Raw genomic sequence first — 18534 nt, 5'->3', positions numbered from 1 at the left:
CGGATGTCATCTGATTCCATGGAATTTCATGCTATTAATCTGCGTTATATTTCAAAGATGTTACATAAATTGTCTTAAGTCAACAAGTATTGAGTCATTAACAATGGAGCATGCAATGTTTAATCTCCTGTTCGTCGCAACCGGTGTGAATCCCACGAAGCCTTTGATGCGCGTATTGGTCTTTCATGGAGACAAAAGTTCCATAGTGCGCAGCCATGTACCGTCAACCACAATTCGAGACAATATCGCTGGTCTATATTGTGTAGGTATATATTTGAGGACCGGTCCTCCCTCAGCTACAAATCCTGCAAGTGTCATTTCTATCGGGTTATGAATTGAGGTTTACCGTCATGATGGAGAATAGGAAGTGTGTTTGGAGGTAAGTAGGATATCTTTGCTGTGATAGTAGATTGGCCTTTCGCTTTCGCAGCTTGAACTTTTCTTTTCTTATGGATGTGCGGTGTAGGCCTCGCTCCGATAAGGGTTTTGTCTGAAAGAAGGGAAAGGAACGAAAAGAGGCAGAGTCAGGAGGAAGGGAGGGTGACGGAAAAAAAGAAGGTAAAAGATGAAAGAGGGAAGGACGACTTGGAAGCCTTTGAACTATTTTCTGTAGCAGCAATAGCCGAATTTTAGCCATATCACACCGCTATCTATAATGTGAGCTCTACAAGGACAAAAGTACCACTGGAAAGGCAATTAGGAAAATGATTGGAACTTTGCTACTGTCGAGGTCAATTGCTCGATATACATTCAAGCCTGGATCAAATTCTCAAAGACACTGCGAATACCAATCATTGAAGTAGGTGCAAGTGTATCCACTAACACAAGTGGTTGCCCCTGTCCAGCCACTTCCTCCACATTGACCATAACGCTGAGCACCACTTGAAGAGCCAGTTGAGGTAGCGGTAGAGGTAGTCGTCGTTGAACCACTCGCCGTAGATGTGCTTGTGGCAGTTCCTCCCAACGCAGTCAAGATACCCGTATAAGCTGGCTTCTTTACCAGATTCGCATCCCACGGACATGCCGCACCCTGTCCAGAGAATGTACTCGGAACCCACGAGTACTTATCCGTCCAATCCCAAATTGTAACTCCTACGCAGGCCTTTGTCTGCGCACATGCAGCAACAGTACCCGCGTAATCTGTCTTCTGCTGAGCAAGCAGAGCATCCGTAGAAGGGAGAGTCATGCGAATATCCAGCTCTGTAATGGCGACTTCAACGCCCAGAGCTGCAAATGTAGCCATGTTGCTTGCTTGCGAGCTCTGGCTTGGTGTACTTCCGACGATGAAGTGTCCTTGGAGACCTACTCCGTCGATCTTGGCTCCGTAGGACTGGATCAGTTTCACGATGTTCTGTGCAGAGGTTGCTTTCGCGCCTGCATATTCGATGTTATAGTCATTGTAGTACAGCTTGACATTTGGGTCGGCGGCCGCGGCTGTCGCGAAGGCAATTGGGATGTAAGCTTCGCCGATGTATTGGTAGAAGATGTTGTCGCGGTATGTTCCGTCGTCGGCGAGACCTTCGTTCACCACATCCCACGCGTAGCATTGGCCCTTGTAGTGGGTCACGACGTTGGTGATGTGGTTCTTCATGGCGGCTAGGAGAGTGGCGTTGGTCCAGGTACCACTGGTCACTATGCAGATAATTGAATAAGTAATGCTGAACGCGCGGGAAAATCTAGATGGAGAAAGATATACCCCAGCTTGGGAGTTGGTTATACCACACGAGATTGTGACATCGTAGCTTTTGGCCATTAGCCTCTGCCAAATTGGTGATCACGTCGCCATTGGTGAATGTGAAGGTATTTTGTGTTGGTTCGGTAGCATCCCACTATAAAAAAAACCAATATCAGTCTAAGTATGCATCCTTAGCATGAACTCGAGTTTCATCGTACCTTTTGAGAGTTCCCGGGTGTGATCTGACCAAAGTCGTCCGTGTTGTTCAGCTGCGTTACGTAGGCTGTGTCGGTCAACTCTGGATTATCTGTCGCAGTTCCAAAGTAAAGCTTTCCGAGAGCAACAGCTGCGGTGTCAAGTCCAGCAGACTGGGCACTGAAGTGTTGAGTGTATGTTAGTTCCTGCCTGGTTGGCGCTAAAACATAGAAGGCTCATTGACATACAGCTGTGGCAGAAAACCAGCTGCCAGAAATAACGCTTTAGCAGAAAGGCCGAGCATGTTGAAGATCACTCAATGAATATTTTGGGGCTTTGTGAAAGCTTGCTCAGGTCGCGGGTCAAAGTGATTAAATAGTAAACAGGGGACAAGGGACAGAGGCTTGTCTCATGTCATGTGTCCTGAGGGTAATTAACCACATGTTCTCACTTATCCACACTGCTATGTCGGATCATGTTGTTCATTCGGACAGACACCCCGTGGCGTAGTGGGTGCGGGTACTGTGAAGAAATTGTATTTAGGCTCATTCAGGTTGGCTTTGTTGTTCATCGGTCCGTTCCTCTGGACGCCGGGCGAGGACTGGCTCTTCACAAACCTTATCCGAGCTTGAAGAGTTTAAAATATATATCGATTGTTGCAGGAAGCTCAGAAGCAAGATATGGGCAAGTTGTTGGAAAAATAAAGATCATTGAATCATTCGTTCTGCCAAGTACATGCATCCGAATACATACTAGTCGGTTCAAAGCCCAAACCACGAACGTTTCAAGTGTTAGATAAAGGCGCGGACCTCAATTTGCAAAAAGCAAAAAGGGACACTCGCCTATTCTTGCAAAAGATAAATATAGGCTAATTTGCCAATGCAAAAAGGTCTTTTTTTCCGGCTATAATAAAGTTCCGTGCCTTTTGGCATTTCCCCGCACTCAGCCATTCCGGGGAATTCTCCGTCTTCCACCTACATTGAGGTAGGTACAACTTGAATGCATGAAACTTGAACGAATGACAGGTAAGTTTGGCAAAGCTCCACAAATAAATGTGCACATAGTGATTGATGACTTAGAAGGTCGGCAGCAAACTCCCCACAAACATTCTTGACGAATAACAGCATTATTCACCGCAGAACTTCTCCTTTTGACTCAGCGACAATAAGATTGAACTCCGGTTGAAATTCGTTATAGAAGTTGTGCTAGACCGCAAAATGAAAATTAGTGATGTACATGATTGAGATTGATAATTACTCACAGCTGACTGCATCGAATTTGCCGAATACTGAGCAATATTATGAGGAATGACTTTCTTTTTCAGTCCATTTGCAGCGACAGCCTCAACTAGCAGTTGTGTATAACAGGCTCGGTCAAGATCATAAAATAGGGACGCGGCTTCGTCTACGGTTGTTCCGCAAGTGATGAGTCTGTCCACGAATTATATTAGACCTCAACACAGTTGAAATTCAATGAAAATGCTTCGGGAACGTATACCCATGAATCTAACCAAGCACGCCCATTCCCATTCCTCGTCGCTCACTTCAGAGAATTCAGGAATCGGTGTGTCTACCATATCCTCGATAATATCTTCATCAAATGAGAAAAACAAAAATTCCAAGGCACCAATGATATCAAGCAAAATTTATAGTCTCCTCGCGACTTTCATTCGAAAATCGAAGCTTTGAATAAAGTCACCGACATATTTCTCGCCGAAATGCGCAGTTCTTCTAACATTTATCATGACTTTCCGGGAAGCAAAGATTTGAGACTCTTGTTCTACTATTCCCTTTGACTTTCCTTCTTTCGTAACCTCTTTATAGTCTTGAAGCATATTCATGAGTGCAAGGCGAGATTGTAGCACATCATAAATCGCATCCGTCTCCACAGCTTCGATGCGCGCAAGCAATACACCCAATTGAAACCCCAGAGGGGCACCGAAGAAGTTCCAAGTTGCATTCTCAAGGTTATCGAAAAGCAAGGCACATTTCGGGGCAACGAAAGTTCCATCAGGCTGGCCATCGCCCCCATCCTCTTGCGATATTTCAACTGAAAGTCGTAGACATTGCAGTCCCCGAGCTTGACAGTTGATTGGGGTGTTGGTGGAAGGCTCTTCGCGAGATGCGATCATCTTTTGGTATTTTGCAGTCCTGCTCTGAGAGCAAGCGTAGTCACGTTGAGCACAGCGATTGCACTTTTGCCCCAGCCATTTTCGATTGAATGGTAGAAACTATTCAAAGTTTCGATTAGACCTAATGAACAAGAGAAAGGGTCCAATCGAGTTCATCGCCTTTACCTGCTTCTTATCGTCTCGACATCGAATGCACTTTAAAAAATTCAGGCGCTGGGGTACAGCACCCTGTTGGCTCTCCATGTGCTTTGAGGATTTGTCTTCGGATTTGGAGCGACTGGAGTAGCGGTCTTGTAGTCTGGCCAAGATCTGCCCAGTAGAATGGTTTTGAGTGGGAACGCTAACCTTAGTTTGGTCCTCCCCCGTCAACAGTGCGGTGTGTGGATGTTTTAGGTGAGCACTTCTCAAGTGCCACCGTATGAAAAATAATGATCTTACAAGAGGAAAAGGATTGATCAATAGTGAGTGGGAAAAGAATAAGAAGAGATAACAAGACCAAAAAGCAAAAACAAAAACATACAACAGTCAGGATTCGCATGTGGTCACCCACCATACTACTAACTGACCGGCGTGTGGCTTAAGTACGGCTGAGCGGACGGGAAGCCCTGTTCTCCACACCCTGTGGTCGTATGTGCTTGTATTGAGTGCAGAGGGGAATATATAGTACAAATCAGTAGAAAAATCAAACATAAGCCGCTTTATCGTCGCATTACCTGGGTAAGAATGGCCCATGGGCGAGCGCACAAGATAGAGGGCGAGAACCAGGTGGAAACAATCCGCGGTCGCGCAACTGTCCCCTTGACCCCTTGGGAGCAGGGCAGAAGTTGAATAACTAGGTTTGCACTATATATATATATATCATATGTTGTAACTAGGTAATTTGTAATAAACTGATATTAAGTTGATACTGATGTTAAGTCGACTTAAACGACGTTGCGGGATTATGTGATGGGATTATATGATCTATAACCGGTCGGTACTTTTGTATAATAACGCGTGGGAGCCTTCCTCCCTTCTTTCTCTTTTCTTATCTTTGATGCTTTAGTTAAATTATATAGAAAGTTCTTTTGTTTTCGAGTCTTTACATTTACCACTAGAATCGATTATTTGCCCACCCCTTCTCATAATTTCACATTCCCTTGTGTTTCTCAATTTCCGTTTTTTCTTAAGTGTCGAAAATAGCAAAATGATAATGCTATTTCTGGTTTTGATGCCCCCTCCTGCTAGTTAGTATATAGCCCATAGTTACCTCCGCTAGCATAAATTAGAACACAGTTATAGATTCTCGGATGGCTGATGAGCCGGGATATTCGAGCCATGCCCCTAATATGCATCATATATGTCAAAGTCACGCTATATAAAGGCTTTTGCTTCCACTCAGATGCATGTCTTGATCTGTGCAAGTGACAAAGTACTATTTGCTTTTTGCCTAGCGCGGTATAAGATCCTTTCTGATAGTTCGCAAAATTGTGATGGTCCCTCAAGACCTCAAGACACTAGTATAAATATATGTAAACTTTGCTAGAATGGTGAGCCTGTATGACGAAGAGGTGAGCTTCATTTCAGAATGATGCTACATGAGCGGTGGAATGGTATATTTCTCTCTATATATTAACCTATGGTATTTATATAATACTTATAATAACCTTGGAAAATAGGAATTCCTTCAAAAAACTCCCAGGAGGATCTCTACGCCTTCCGCTGGCGAAATATGAACGGCCTCCTCCTCCCTTCTACAAGCCACCTCTAGGTCTCCTATTTTGTCTCCCAATAACCCTAGCGAACCAGCTCATCTCCAAGAGTCTGCTTCGCAGGCGAGATCGTGGATTCGCAGACCACACTCCTTCCTTCAATAGGTATGCTAGTGGCGCTGAATGACTTTGACCTATACAATAGGAGCCTCACCCATCAATATCTTGTAGGAGGAACTTCTATATATTAGACACTAGGTCTAGGTGTCCGCGTAGTCTAAGCAAATTAGAGAAAAATATCATAGGTAACCAAACTATCACTCACTCCCTGTCAGGTCACTTGTTTCACTGTAGAGGGCATGACCTTTTTGTAAAAAGCATCCGTTTCCGTTGAAGTACTGATATTCGGTTCTGATGAGCAGCCATAAAAGGAGGCTTTATCGCATTCGGAACAATGGCCCGAGGAAGATGAGGAGACAGGCGACCGAAATGGTGATCCTAACGGGTGATTGTCCGGGCACCGGTCGGCCGAGGGGCATAGGGGTCGACCGCGAGAGTTAAGGATGAGTCCTAATGGTTCATAGACTGCAGAGGGGAGGTTTCCGAATATGGAATAAGGTACAAAAACACCACCATTGTAGAGATGAGTCGAGGGGCCAGAGGGACCTCCTTGTACGAAACTGATTATAGGGTAAAATTGATATTGTAGAATAGATATAGACTTCAATGCGAACTAAATCTCGAGCTTCATAAACAAAATATGAGTTAAGCAGGGCCACGGTTTAGGCAAGGCCACGTGTTGACACGCATGTCATGGACATGCCTGCCTAGCGAGTCAGGCCAGCGCCCCACGTGCCTTGCTTTTAGATAGATTTCTCCTCTTCTCCTCTTCTCCTCTTATCCTCTTCTCCTCTTAGACAGCTCAATCCATGAAGTTTTCCCCGCATTCATCGTTCCCCTTCTACTCCAGACACAAGTGGCTAATCGAGAAGGTTGGCAATAGTCTAATTTAATCTATGGCCTCGGTCACATGCAAAGAGAAGCCCCTCTATGTTTTTGAATTTTACCTGTCAAATGTTGTGGAGTTAGATTGAGAATGTGATTCTAGGCGCCGTGCTCCAATTATCCACGCCAATACTGACATATCCCCGCGTTTGCTTTTGCTAGCTTCCAACGGCGATACTACGGCCAAACAAGTTCTCATTCTTCATACAAATCTAATCAGCGGTTTGTACACAAAAGAAAACAAAAAAACTTCCATGACATCATATGCGCCTGTTCGTACATAGTATACATCCTAGCTGCGTCCGGGCCGATTTCAACATCCAATTCACGAATCGGATATTCCTCACAACACTCCACTCCCTAGATTCCTTTCAATCCTTCAGTATCTCCACCTTCGTGCAGGTTTCAAAAAAAAATAAAAATTTCCGACCGGCGATCGGTATTCCTTGCTAGGTAGCTTTTTTATTTGAAATAATCTATTGAGGAGTCATCACTAGTTTTTGAGCTTATGCGAAGCTATAATTGCAAGGTCTCAATCAACATGTTTTTGAATTTCGACGCGGAATCGTGGACCCCGCACCTAGTCGAGGGAATATAGGAGGATCCACCTTAGGCTGCTGTTCTCACCTCTGTCACCCCAGTCTCGAAAATTCTCACCCATATCACCCATCCTCACCCTAAGGCAAAACCCACTGCCGGTTTAAAGCCTAGGGCACTTTGAGAATTGAGCGCACACTATACTTGGATAAAGTACGGCAGAGCGGACGGGAAGCCCTGTTCTCCACACCTTGTGGTCGTATGTGCTAGTCTTGCCTTTTCTTTATATGATATACTGGCAGCGGATGAACAGTTGGTGGGCATCTGGGTGAGAACAGGATGTGTACGCTGTATTTGGGGTGACAGTCGGGCATTATCAGTGGAAGTGTACATTACCAACCCCCTGGTGCGAGCTTCTTCACGGTGTGATTAGGAGTTCCTAGCTGTCGGGCTTTGGTTTGTCTGGACTTACTACGTGAAAGCGTTGAGCTGCAATTTCTAATGACTCTTTTTAAAGGTCTAAGCCGGACTTTCTATCTAAAGGAGGTCCAAATCAATCAACATTGATAAATGTGCCGTGAAGGCTACTCTTATAAATCCGAGTAGCAAATAGTACTACTAATCCCCGGGGACCCAGATGTTCAAAACATTTGAATCACATACTAGTATAGTGACATACTGTGTACTATGCGGTAGCACTTGGATGCTCAGATGCCCTTAGTAGAAAAAATTAGATAAATTCAATGATTTTGCTCGCATCATCCACAGGGGCCTTATCATCAACGAAACCCTTGCTTTGGCTATCTTAAAGAAAATATCCATGCTGCCCACCTCTGGGTGAATTGGTATTCTAGTAGCCCTGCAGGACAAGGAGGGGCTTCCAAGATTGCCAGATTCGACCAGGTGTAGAAAGAATAGTAGCCAGAGTTCCCGGCACCGCCTCCTGCTCGCAGTCATTCATACTGTAGACATCATGGCTTTCAAACTCTACATCAACATCATTTTCCTCCATCTCGTCAAGCTCTGCGGTTGCATATTGAGGCAGCTCTACCTTGAGCATGGAAGCCTTACTAGGTGTGCCGTTTCCATCAAACACAAACAGCATGTACCAACCGGGAAGTAGAATGCCAGAGTCTGCGGGTAGCTGAGCAGTGAACTTGTGGTTTTCATGGGCAACTACGTCAAGTGGCACACGACGCTGGTCAGTGTTAACAGTATGGGTAGTGGTTCCCTGTCGAACGAGAGAGGCGGATCCAATGTGCGAGTCGGTATTAAACGTGAGAATCTCGCCCACATTAACTCTGCCATCAGCGCTCAAGATGGAAGGACGATCTCGCAGTTCTCCAGTGGGGGTGAGGAGGTAGGGGGGTGTGAAGATCTGTGCGTCGTAGTGGTTCGCAGAGCAGTTTCCACAGAGACCACCTCCACCGTTCAGGACGGTCGCATCGGGCAGCAGCATTGAGATACTGTGGTAGACACGAATAATGTTTTGGCCGTTTAGAACCTCGAAAGTATCGGTCTCCGGGTGGTATAGCTCCGGGTAGAACTGGACGGTATGTTCGTTGAATGGCTTGCCCCAGGCCTGACCACCTGCAGTGAACACCTTGCCATCGGGAAGAACCACGGACGTATGGTAGACTCGGGGGTAGTTCATACCACGACCAGAGCCTCGACCGGCAATCTGCACAACAGGATCTTGGAGCGCACTACCCAGTGTAATGATATGTGCGTTGCTGGACCCGTAGGAGCCATCGTAGGAAGGTTGGCCTCCAAAGGTCAGAATCTTGCCACGAACAGCGTCAAACATGACAGCATTTCCTGACATGGAGTCACTGTCATCTCCTCGCCTCCCGGCAGGTTGGGTGGTACCCTTGCCTTCGACGGTATACCAGTTCATTCTGACACTTGGTCCAGCCTGAAAGACGCTTCCATCCTTCCATCCAAATAGCCAAGCGTGATTGTCGGCACGCCAGCGGCCAAGCCGGTCACCGGTTAGCAAGTCGTTGACCTTTGCGCCGGAGCGAGTGTACCACTTCCCCTTGAGAGGGTTATACACCTCGCCGTTCTTCTCAGCTTTGTTACCACCGCTCCAAGAGCCACCAATAGCGAAAATACGGCCATCGGATAACGTAGTTGTTGCGTGGTATCCACGGGGCATGCGCATGTCAGGGCCGTACTCCCAGCCCGATCCGTTGAAAATACTGGTTCGGCCAGCGTCGCCACCGCCGCTCACGACGATGTTTCCGTCAAAGTCCATAGACATGCCGGGGCAGAACATATCATGATGAGTGTTGCCGACCACAGTCTGCTCGATGGTCTTGGTCTGGGGGTTCCAAGTTGTGGTGAGTGTTTTACCACCGGGAGAAGCGAAGAACTGGTCATCTGCCCAAGCAGACCAGAGGATAATCTGACCGTTCTTCTCCTGGGCTGCGCCGACTGGAATAACAGGCAAGTCCAGGGTTGGACCCCAAGCACCCTTGCCAGGCTCTATGGGGAGAGTATAGTTGGTAGCGTAGATACCGAGGTTGACAATTGAGGCAGGTTCATGCCACCCAGGGGCTTCCGGATTTTCGGGGGTATCACCGACAAGCTTCACATAGCGGGCGGCTGTGGGATTAAAAGCAGCAAGCTTCATACCCTTATTTAGACCCCATGTTCCGTAGGCAACCTTTTGCCATGTTCGCTCATCTTTACTCAGATAAACATGGTGCTTGGATATCTGACCCTCGGTGACACTGTCATCCAACCGCGGCAACATAGTCAAGCCGCTAACGTTGTGCACAGATTTTAGATCAATGGAAATCCATGGTTCTCCTCTTCCAAGGTTGTCACTCTCCCAGTAGGTGTCAGCCTTCCCGTCAGTGGCATATTCACAATTCTTGCCCCATTTGTTGCCAGTGCAAGTCACACGGAAGTTCTTGACATCCAGCAGAGTCGAGTTGACGGGCGGCGACTGCCATTGAATTTCGCCAGAAACTCGACCACCTAAGTCAGGACGGTTGTTATCGGAGGATTCGTAGGAGTACTCGGCTGGTTTGTGGGCGCCGACTGAGACAGCCCCAAGGAGGAGGCCGGCTGTATATACGACCTTCATTTTGAAAGGATGAACGAATGATGGTCTACATCGTTGACGAGTTCTTCACCTGCGAACTTATAAGGAATGCATGATATCCGGTTTGAGAGTCAAATGAGGGAGGAAGCTGTACCGAGGGCCCTGACGCGGTGGTGGAGATGCCTGCAAGCTCCTTTTGGTCCCCACTGGGCGGGTCCACTCTCTGTGCTATTGGGAAAAGCTGCGTGGAGATCTTGTTCATCTCGCTGCAACACAATCTGCACGCTCACCGACTAAGAGATTTCCAGAGATTAGCATGGTTTCGTCATTTTGGGCGTTCAATATCGGAATACTTTTGTCGATCAATCTTCAGCTTCAGCTCCTGTTACTGTACGTGACGTACATGGAGATTGAGTAATATATGTCAGATTTCCACGCAGTGTACCTCCCCAGCCCCCTTTCTTTATTTTTCTTGTCATCCAACTTCGTCATCATGTAGCTGGAAGGGAAAAAAAGTGATTACATGCAGAATCTACTGTGGTGCATGAGCATGAAACATAATATCTTGGTATATGATTTAAAAACATTCCAAATTGCATGGCAATAAAAGACCACTAATTCGGCCTTGGAACTTGATAACAAATGTCCAACTGAGAGATATTGCAACCCGCGCAAACCAGATAATCAGCAGAGAACACATTATTATGGATCCCTGCTTCGTGATTATCGATTTCAGACCTTCTCAACGATCCACTGAGGGCCCAGAGAAAGTTTACTTTGCAGTCAATCAAATCTTAGATCGGCATTTACTATCCCACCTCCTGATACTAGTTCAATGAGTGTCTCAGATACGTATAATATCGCCACCCATTCAAATCCGACTTGCGAACGCCAGTTCGTCATGGAGGAACAAATGAGAGATACTTGCTTCGTAGTCAAAAGTTTTTGATTTGCTATTATTTGCCGATCGCAGGGTACGAGGGTACGCTAGTCGCTAGTTACTGCGGCGATCGAGCTGTGTGAGAAAGTGAAAATCGTGGCGTTCGGGGATACGGAATTTGCTATTCCGGACCCACAAGGACAGGCCCGTGAAGCGGTCCGGAACCTTCTCGGGTCGATTCCAACTTTCTTTTCCCGAGTCCTTGGTCGTGAAAACTTTGATAGTTCGACCCTGTATATGCCATTCTTCACTTCACGGGCGGTGATTAGAAGGTCAATTTACTCGATAAACGATGACGCTCCGAAATGCCTTAGCATCATTTGTCTATAATGCATTGTCAAGTTCTGACTCGGCTCAAGTGAGTAAATATCTCGAAGATCCACTACGACAATTTATCTCCACACCTCAGCTTGGCGGATCGAGCAGCAAATGGTGGCACGATGGTAGATCCACCAGAAACTTATAGCGACTTTCAGGTTTGCTGATCACTGCTCCAAGTGCCATGGCCAATCTTCACTCACGGCTGTCGAGTTCACGCACCACGTCATGATGTACTTACTGCACGATAAATACGAGTTTACATTAGCGCAAAGGCCATTTGAGAGATCACTAGAAGCCCCACTGATCAACCAGCACTATTCCTTTGGGCCGAAGCGAGACCCTGCCACAGTCGGCACAAAACTTAGATTGGCATTGCCGATCTTCAGCTTGCAGAAAGTCTAGTTTAGAAGGAAAGTAAAGCGAGAATTTATGGATCTGATTGTCTAAGTTGTGGCGCGTCATTGAAATCGAGATCCTGTCATTGGACGCATTCTGTTTCAAAACCTCAACGCAGAGACCCCGGGACTTTCACGAAGACAGGAGGACAAGACATAAAAACTCAAAACTCTCCTCACAACTAATATCTCCTAAAAAATCTCCTAAAAATCTCCTTTACATTTCATATCGAAAGGAATATTTGGAACCATGGCGGACAATCCTGTGAACAAGAGCAACATCCAAGGCAGCATCTGGCCGCGAATGCCCAAAGAGTTCGAGTCGTATCTCTTTTACAAAATCACCAATGTGAATAGATTCCGCCTTGATCTCAAAGACTTTATTGGGAACATCACCACAGGCCTAGAGTGTGAACTCCTTCTGTCAAAGGTGAAGCAGGGACAAGAAGCTGGCATGCCCATCAAGATTCCCATGTCGGGAATCAATGTGGCATTCACCCAGAAGGGACTGCAGAAGGTAAGTTAGTTGTTGTGAATTTAGATGATATCGTAGCCAGCGAAGAATAATTTGCTGATCTGGGTGGTGACCAAACAGCTTGGCAGGGCCGAAATTGATGACGGACTATACGAAAAAGGAATGTACAGCGATCTTATCTTTGAGGGTGCCGACATTCCAGAGAGGCTGCTTCCAGAGTTCAAGCCTCCGCCTGGACACAATTCTGAAGATGACAGTTGGCGGTGCGATTTGGTATTCACAGTGGCTGCTTCGGACGAGAAAAATCTGAACGAGGGTATCGCGAAAATTGAGACTAATTTCCATCTGAGGGACTTGAACAAGGCTAGCTTAGACTTGGTAGTCGCAAAGCATGGACAGCGTCGACCAGGAGAACTACGAGGCAGAGAGCAGTAAGTTGGCATCCACTAATCGTCGTCAATTCGAAATTCTGACATTATCTCAAGTTTTGGATTCGAGGACCACATCTCCCAACCTCAAATCAAGGGACTGGATCCCGAACCAAAGCCGCGTGAGCCACTTTCTTGTCTTCCTGGGTAGGTGTTCCTCTCTTATCACCAAGGACATGAGCTGATGCGGTCAGATACATCTTCGTTGGTCACGACGGCGACCCAAGAAAAGACCAGATGCCCCCTTGGTCCTACGAAGGCAGTTTCCTTGTGTTCCGTCAGCTCGATGAGAAGGTTCCTGAGTTCAACAAGTAAGTTCTATTCCTGCCTCACAGAAATATTTCAGCTAAACATCAGCACTGTCATCATCAAGATTCATTGCGCAAGCCGCCAGCAAAATTCCAAACTACTCTGGAGAAAACGGCGCCGAGAAATTGGCAGCCCATATGATGGGACGTTGGAAGAGCGGTATTATAGCCTTTCCCAGTTCATCATACACTATAACATACTAATACTCTCTAGGTGCACCGGTGGCTCTAACACCAGACCACGACGACCAAAGTCTTGCATTTAGAAATGACTTTGATTTTCGACCCAAGCAGAGCATTCTGGGATGCCCGTTTGCCGCACACGCCCGCAAAATGCGCCCAAGAGCTGACCACAAACGTGACCTTGGCAATGACGATGACTTTGTGAAAGGCCAATTCACCGATCCACAAAAGCATGATACCAGCAATCCCCCTGGTCTCGAATCCGATAGTGACGAGGAGCCTGATCAGGAGCCAGACAAGGAAGACGCTAGCGTAATCCTACGACGTGGCATCACATTTGGCCCTGAGCTTGGAGAGGATGAGAAGGAAAAGACTACCAAAAGCCGTGGCATTTACTTCACCTGCTACCAGAGTGATATTCGAGATGGCTTCAACTTTCTGATGACTCGTAAGTTCCCTTCACTTTCACCGTGTTATTTCACTCCCTTTTGACCGTTACTGATAATCAAAAAGGCTGGGCAAGCAATAGCGTTTTCCCCACGTCGAAAAAGAGAGCTTTCAAGGACGGTCCGGGAATGGACCCCTTTATCAACCAGAGACAGCGTAAAGATCACCCAGAAGGCCATATCAGTCTATACGACGGACTTGATAAAGAAAAGACCCACAAGCTCGAGCTTGGTACTAGCCCTTGGGTCGATCAGCGTGGTGGTGAATATTTCTTTACCCCATCAATCAGAGGCCTGCACTGGTTCTGCCATTCCCGCCAGTAGGGGAGTTGGCCTTGCAATAATCCCCCAGTTTGATTTGGCGGTTTTTGAATGGCTTTGCGTTCCATACGCAGTAAATACAACTTTCAGATACTGGCTTCGATTAAATAAACCTCTGCACTTCGAATACCCAGGGAGTCGATTCCACTTGCACTCTTGTAATATCTCTTCATCCTCAAGAAACCCGAATATCTCATGACTTTTAGATAACTCTCAAGATAAGAAATAGCTTTCAGAACCTTTTAGTGTCCTAGAGCTTAAAACAGAACAGCGGCAGTATAATGAGTTGGCAGATAACCATTTGAACTAGTCCGCGTCTCCAGTACATGGGTTATTCGAATAATATACCTCAAATACTTGGTCTGTAGAACAGACTTATGTAGTGTATATGAATCCCTCATTCTCTTTATCCGTCAAATCGAGCCAGTCATGGTCTGCAGCCATACGACTTTCAATCGCTTCAGCCCGTCCTTTGTTGCTAGTATAGCAGATAAAACCATACAGAGAAATGGATATCATGGCGACCACATAGCATACGATCATAGCGATAGTGCCACCCGTGTATTCCGGGGCTTGATCTGCGCGGAAGCTCTGCGGTCCAATAATGTTCCCAACAGCCCATGCGATATAAAACCAAGCGTATAGAACAATTCTGATGGCAAAATTAGCTGTTTGTTTTATTGAGGTGTTGTACAAGTTAGGCTGGGAACATACTTTTTGGTGTGACCAGCTACGTTCGCTTGGTAGATCGAAACTAAGGTCACATAAGGAGCCCAGTATGTACTGTTTGATTATTAGTATATTGATAAGAATGATTAATCCTCCTGGGAAAAGACATACTATAGAATACTGAAAGTAATATATGTCAGCATGTTAACTTAGGCCACCTTGAATGTTTCACTGTACTTACTATAAACCGACCAGCTGGCCTGCGAGATTAGATCTTGGCAAAGCGTAACATAGAACTGCGCCAAGGAGAGGGAGTAGAATCGACATGGTAACGAGAGGAGTCCGATATCTCCTCGTAGTTGCCGCTAGATATGACAAGGCGATTCCAGAAAGAGTACTCATTGCACCGGGGGGCATCGCCAACAAAGAAGTCTGTAAAGAGTCGAATCCCAGCCCGGATATAATGATAGTGTTGAATGTTGTAAGTCCACCATTAGGTACTTGCAAAGCTGCAATAGCAATCCAAATAAGCCAAGTCTTGATATCCAGGGCAGCCTCCCAAACTTGTTCCATTTTAAAAGTCTTGGATTCAATTCCGGTATTGTCGGCTGCTTTCCTTTGAATGATGATATACTTTTCGCGAGCTGTCAGAAATTTTGCTTCGAGTGGGTTATTGGGCCTTGGAAATGTTAGCATAGTCTTCAAAATATTTTTTGTATTCACATACAGGACAAGGTAAACCATGAGCGCGGTAAGAATTGTAACTCCACCAATCAGTAAAAAGATTATCTTCCATGTCTTGAAAGAACCAGTGTAGTATCCCACAGCCCAGGCGATGAATCCATTTAATATTGGGGCAATAACGTTCAGAATAATACTAATCTGGTTAGCAAGAGTACCAAAGTCTAGAAAGTCTGACGAACCTATTTCTCTTAGGTTGTTCCTCGGGTCGATACCACATAGACACAACCAAGGTTACTGCAGGGATTAAGAGGGCTTCACAGCCTCCTAATAGAAAACGACAAACAAAAAGTCCCCCGAAGCTTGTACAAGCTGCCATGCACATCTCAAGAATACCCCAGCAAAGTACATTGAATGCGAAGAATGGTATAGCAGGGACTCTGTTTTGATTAGCAATTTTAATCTTTTCTTCCAAGGATTCGAAGACTTACTTTTGTAGCATATATGCAGAGGGGCCCATGAACGCTAACCCGCCAAAGAAAGGGGCTGACCCGACCCACGAGTATTGGTCTCCGGTTAGGTTCAAATCACCTTTGATGTTATAAATGGCAGCAGCGGAGATAGCAGTCTTGTCGAGGCCAGAAAGCGTCGCACATATGAAGAGCTATAAAGTCTTAATGAGTTGATTGGTTCTGAATATGATCATTGAAAACAGGGAATCCATACCGTAGGTATGAGTCGCCAGTCAACCCGGCGAATCAATTTCTTCTCTTCCTCTAGAGACCAGCTCTCACCGTCTCCTTGATCCGCATAATCGGCAATGATCTGAGCCGCAATGTCGACATCATTTTTCTGACCGGCTTTGATTGCTTTGACAGCTGCCTCAGCAGTAATGGCGTGGTTCTTGGTCTCCTCACTAGCCGTCACTTCGTCATTTGTCGCCATGATTCTGGAAGTACTGACTTGCATGAGCGCCGTGTTGGCCAACAGAAGCTCGCTCGTTACTTACCCTTCAATATATCCAAGATGTGATATCTAGATTGCTTACATTGCAATCGCGGTGACTCGCTATCGGATACAAGATCAGTGATAGGCTTATCAGTGCCCAACCCCAGCTTCCCATTTAATCCATTAGCTATGAGTGAGATAAGCTTATCTCCGCTATTCCCCACACAACGCAGATAAGCATAAGCCGATAAGCCGCGTTTAGGCGTTTTAGAGTTGCCCGTCGCGGCCAAGAGTCTACGGGGAACATTGAGATGCTTTTTTTTTCGGCAGTAGAATGAATATGATATGGTCCTTTTAGTGTGTAACCTGAATATAACTACTTGCTGTCAGCTGAGACTGCCCCAAACATTTTATCTTTCGTAAGCAGCTTTACTCGAAAAATGGTGTCCGAAACTATCGAGAAGGGGCCATTGTACCCTGATTATTTGCGTATGTACTTCGATTCCTGATACTCAAAATACAAACTCCAGAGCTGATTACCGGTGATAGCATTTTACGACCCTCTGGAAAAGGTTGAACCCGTTGGCCCATTTGAACACGATGATCCGGGACACCGTGCCGATCCTTCATTCCCAAATCTCCTCAAGAATGCATCAAAGGTGGTAGAACTAAGTCCGCACTGCGGTACAGAGCTCCAGGGTGTCCAAATTGTATGGTATAACATTTGTGCGTCTCTACTCGATACTGACTTATTGTTAGTCCGATCTGTCTAAAGAAGGGCTTGATGAGCTTGCACTTCTGTGCGCTGAAAGAGGTTGTCTGGTATTTCGTGACCAAAAGTTCACAGACTTGGGCTTTGAGGAGCAGAAGGACATTGCCTCGTATGTTTTCCGGTGGCACTGGTGTGTCCGACTTGGATGTTAACGGATTTTATAGTCATTTTGGACCCCTGCATAAACATGGCTGGATGCCGCATCCTCAGAATGGCCCCGTGGAATTCGTTATTGTTTATGATTCTAAAAAGTGAGTTGACTACAACACCCTCAAACTACTTAAATTCTGGGATTAATGGTGTTTTGTGAATAGCGATCTACGTATCCGCAAGTCATGGGCAAGAAAGAGTCCGGTTCAATTCCACGTCGACCAGGTATGAAGCATCTCTTCTGTTTGAGCTAACCAACCTAAACACTGACAATAACAATACAGTCCCCTGAAACCCAACCCCCAGGCGCGACCTTTTTCTGTATGTTAGAGTCTCCACCGGGCGCCGGGGGAGACACCATTATCTCCAGCGTAAGTCCATCGATCACCGACTCACTTCTTCTCACTAATGGAATCAAAAAAGATGACCCGTGCCTATGAACGCCTTTCCCCCTCCTTCCGCAAGCGCCTCGAAGGCTTGAAAGCAATTCACACCACCGCGAACCCCGTCATGCGCGAGATTCGAGATAACGGCGATAGTGCCGTGCTTCGACGCGGAATTACTCGCTCTATTCATCCCGTCGTAGTCGTTCACCCAGTAACGAAGAAGAAAGCGCTCTTTGTCAATTCTTCCTATACTCAGAGCATTGTCGGTTGGGATGAGGAAGAATCTGACTATCTTCTCAAGTTCTTGTTTGACCATATTAATCGTGGGCATGACTTTTGCTGTCGTGTAAGATATGAGCCTGGGACTGTGGTTATCTGGGATCAGAGAGTTACGCAGCATTCTCAGACGCTGGACTATGCTGCTGGATCGAGGAGGCATGCGTTTCGTTTGACGCCTTTGGCGAATGTTCCGATTCCTAGTTTCGTTGAGGAGGATGATGGGGAGTGTGCGAAGGATGAAGGTCGGATGTTGCTGAATCTATGCTGATGCATAGTATCTCAGTTTCAGATTGGTTTTATGTCGATTGTATTTTATTTGGATACATTTCCCATGAGAGCCTCAACTTTAATAAAAGCCAAATTTGTCAGCCCTTTAGAACCTCCAGCACCATTAGCAGAAATACGTGTTGCCCATCTCCATCTTCGAATCCAATCTTGGAGCTCATTATAATCCTCGTCGAAATTGTAGATACTGCTGATCAGTCCGGGTTGGTCATTCTGATGCTGCGTTGGCTGTATGATATTCGATAAATGAACCATAAAAGA

At 46.1% G+C, this 18534-nt stretch overlaps 6 protein-coding genes across 6 annotated transcripts; 2 read left to right on the top strand and 4 right to left on the bottom strand.

The window, feature by feature from the left end:
* Window positions 1-769: 769 nt before the first annotated feature.
* N7478_008050 (putative endo-1,4-beta-xylanase) lies at window positions 770-2174 on the bottom strand (the record flags this gene model as incomplete). Its single annotated transcript, XM_056924264.1, has 4 exons — window positions 770-1632; window positions 1697-1829; window positions 1894-2050; window positions 2119-2174. 4 exons carry the CDS (start codon window positions 2172-2174, stop codon window positions 770-772), a joined length of 1209 nt encoding a protein of 402 aa, XP_056776990.1.
* A 1341-nt stretch (window positions 2175-3515) lies between these two features.
* N7478_008049 (uncharacterized protein) lies at window positions 3516-4244 on the bottom strand (the record flags this gene model as incomplete). The annotated part of the gene is made up of 2 exons (XM_056924263.1): window positions 3516-4100; window positions 4167-4244. The coding sequence occupies 2 exons, from the start codon at window positions 4242-4244 to the stop codon at window positions 3516-3518; spliced, it is 663 nt and encodes a 220-aa protein (XP_056776989.1).
* Window positions 4245-8084: 3840 nt separating this feature from the next.
* N7478_008048 (uncharacterized protein) lies at window positions 8085-10328 on the bottom strand (the record flags this gene model as incomplete). Its single annotated transcript, XM_056924262.1, has 1 exon — window positions 8085-10328. The coding sequence occupies one exon, from the start codon at window positions 10326-10328 to the stop codon at window positions 8085-8087; it is 2244 nt and encodes a 747-aa protein (XP_056776988.1).
* Window positions 10329-12192: 1864 nt separating this feature from the next.
* Window positions 12193-14106, top strand: N7478_008047 (Dyp-type peroxidase; the record flags this gene model as incomplete). The annotated part of the gene is made up of 7 exons (XM_056924261.1): window positions 12193-12459; window positions 12538-12848; window positions 12903-12992; window positions 13040-13156; window positions 13219-13313; window positions 13368-13784; window positions 13850-14106. 7 exons carry the CDS (start codon window positions 12193-12195, stop codon window positions 14104-14106), a joined length of 1554 nt encoding a protein of 517 aa, XP_056776987.1.
* A 372-nt stretch (window positions 14107-14478) lies between these two features.
* On the bottom strand, window positions 14479-16398 carry N7478_008046 (uncharacterized protein; the record flags this gene model as incomplete). The annotated part of the gene is made up of 7 exons (XM_056924260.1): window positions 14479-14755; window positions 14818-14886; window positions 15014-15451; window positions 15500-15649; window positions 15696-15893; window positions 15945-16117; window positions 16180-16398. The coding sequence occupies 7 exons, from the start codon at window positions 16396-16398 to the stop codon at window positions 14479-14481; spliced, it is 1524 nt and encodes a 507-aa protein (XP_056776986.1).
* A 443-nt stretch (window positions 16399-16841) lies between these two features.
* N7478_008045 (TauD/TfdA dioxygenase family protein) lies at window positions 16842-18256 on the top strand (the record flags this gene model as incomplete). Its single annotated transcript, XM_056924259.1, has 7 exons — window positions 16842-16890; window positions 16951-17111; window positions 17161-17282; window positions 17338-17424; window positions 17488-17548; window positions 17608-17694; window positions 17747-18256. The coding sequence occupies 7 exons, from the start codon at window positions 16842-16844 to the stop codon at window positions 18254-18256; spliced, it is 1077 nt and encodes a 358-aa protein (XP_056776985.1).
* Between the last annotated feature and the right edge of the window lie 278 nt (window positions 18257-18534).

Source organism: Penicillium angulare, assembly GCF_028827245.1.
Source record: "Penicillium angulare strain IBT 27051 chromosome Unknown utg000005l_segment0_segment0, whole genome shotgun sequence".
NCBI classification, from domain to species: domain Eukaryota; kingdom Fungi; phylum Ascomycota; class Eurotiomycetes; order Eurotiales; family Aspergillaceae; genus Penicillium; species Penicillium angulare.
This window is presented reverse-complemented; position numbering and strand designations above follow the sequence as displayed.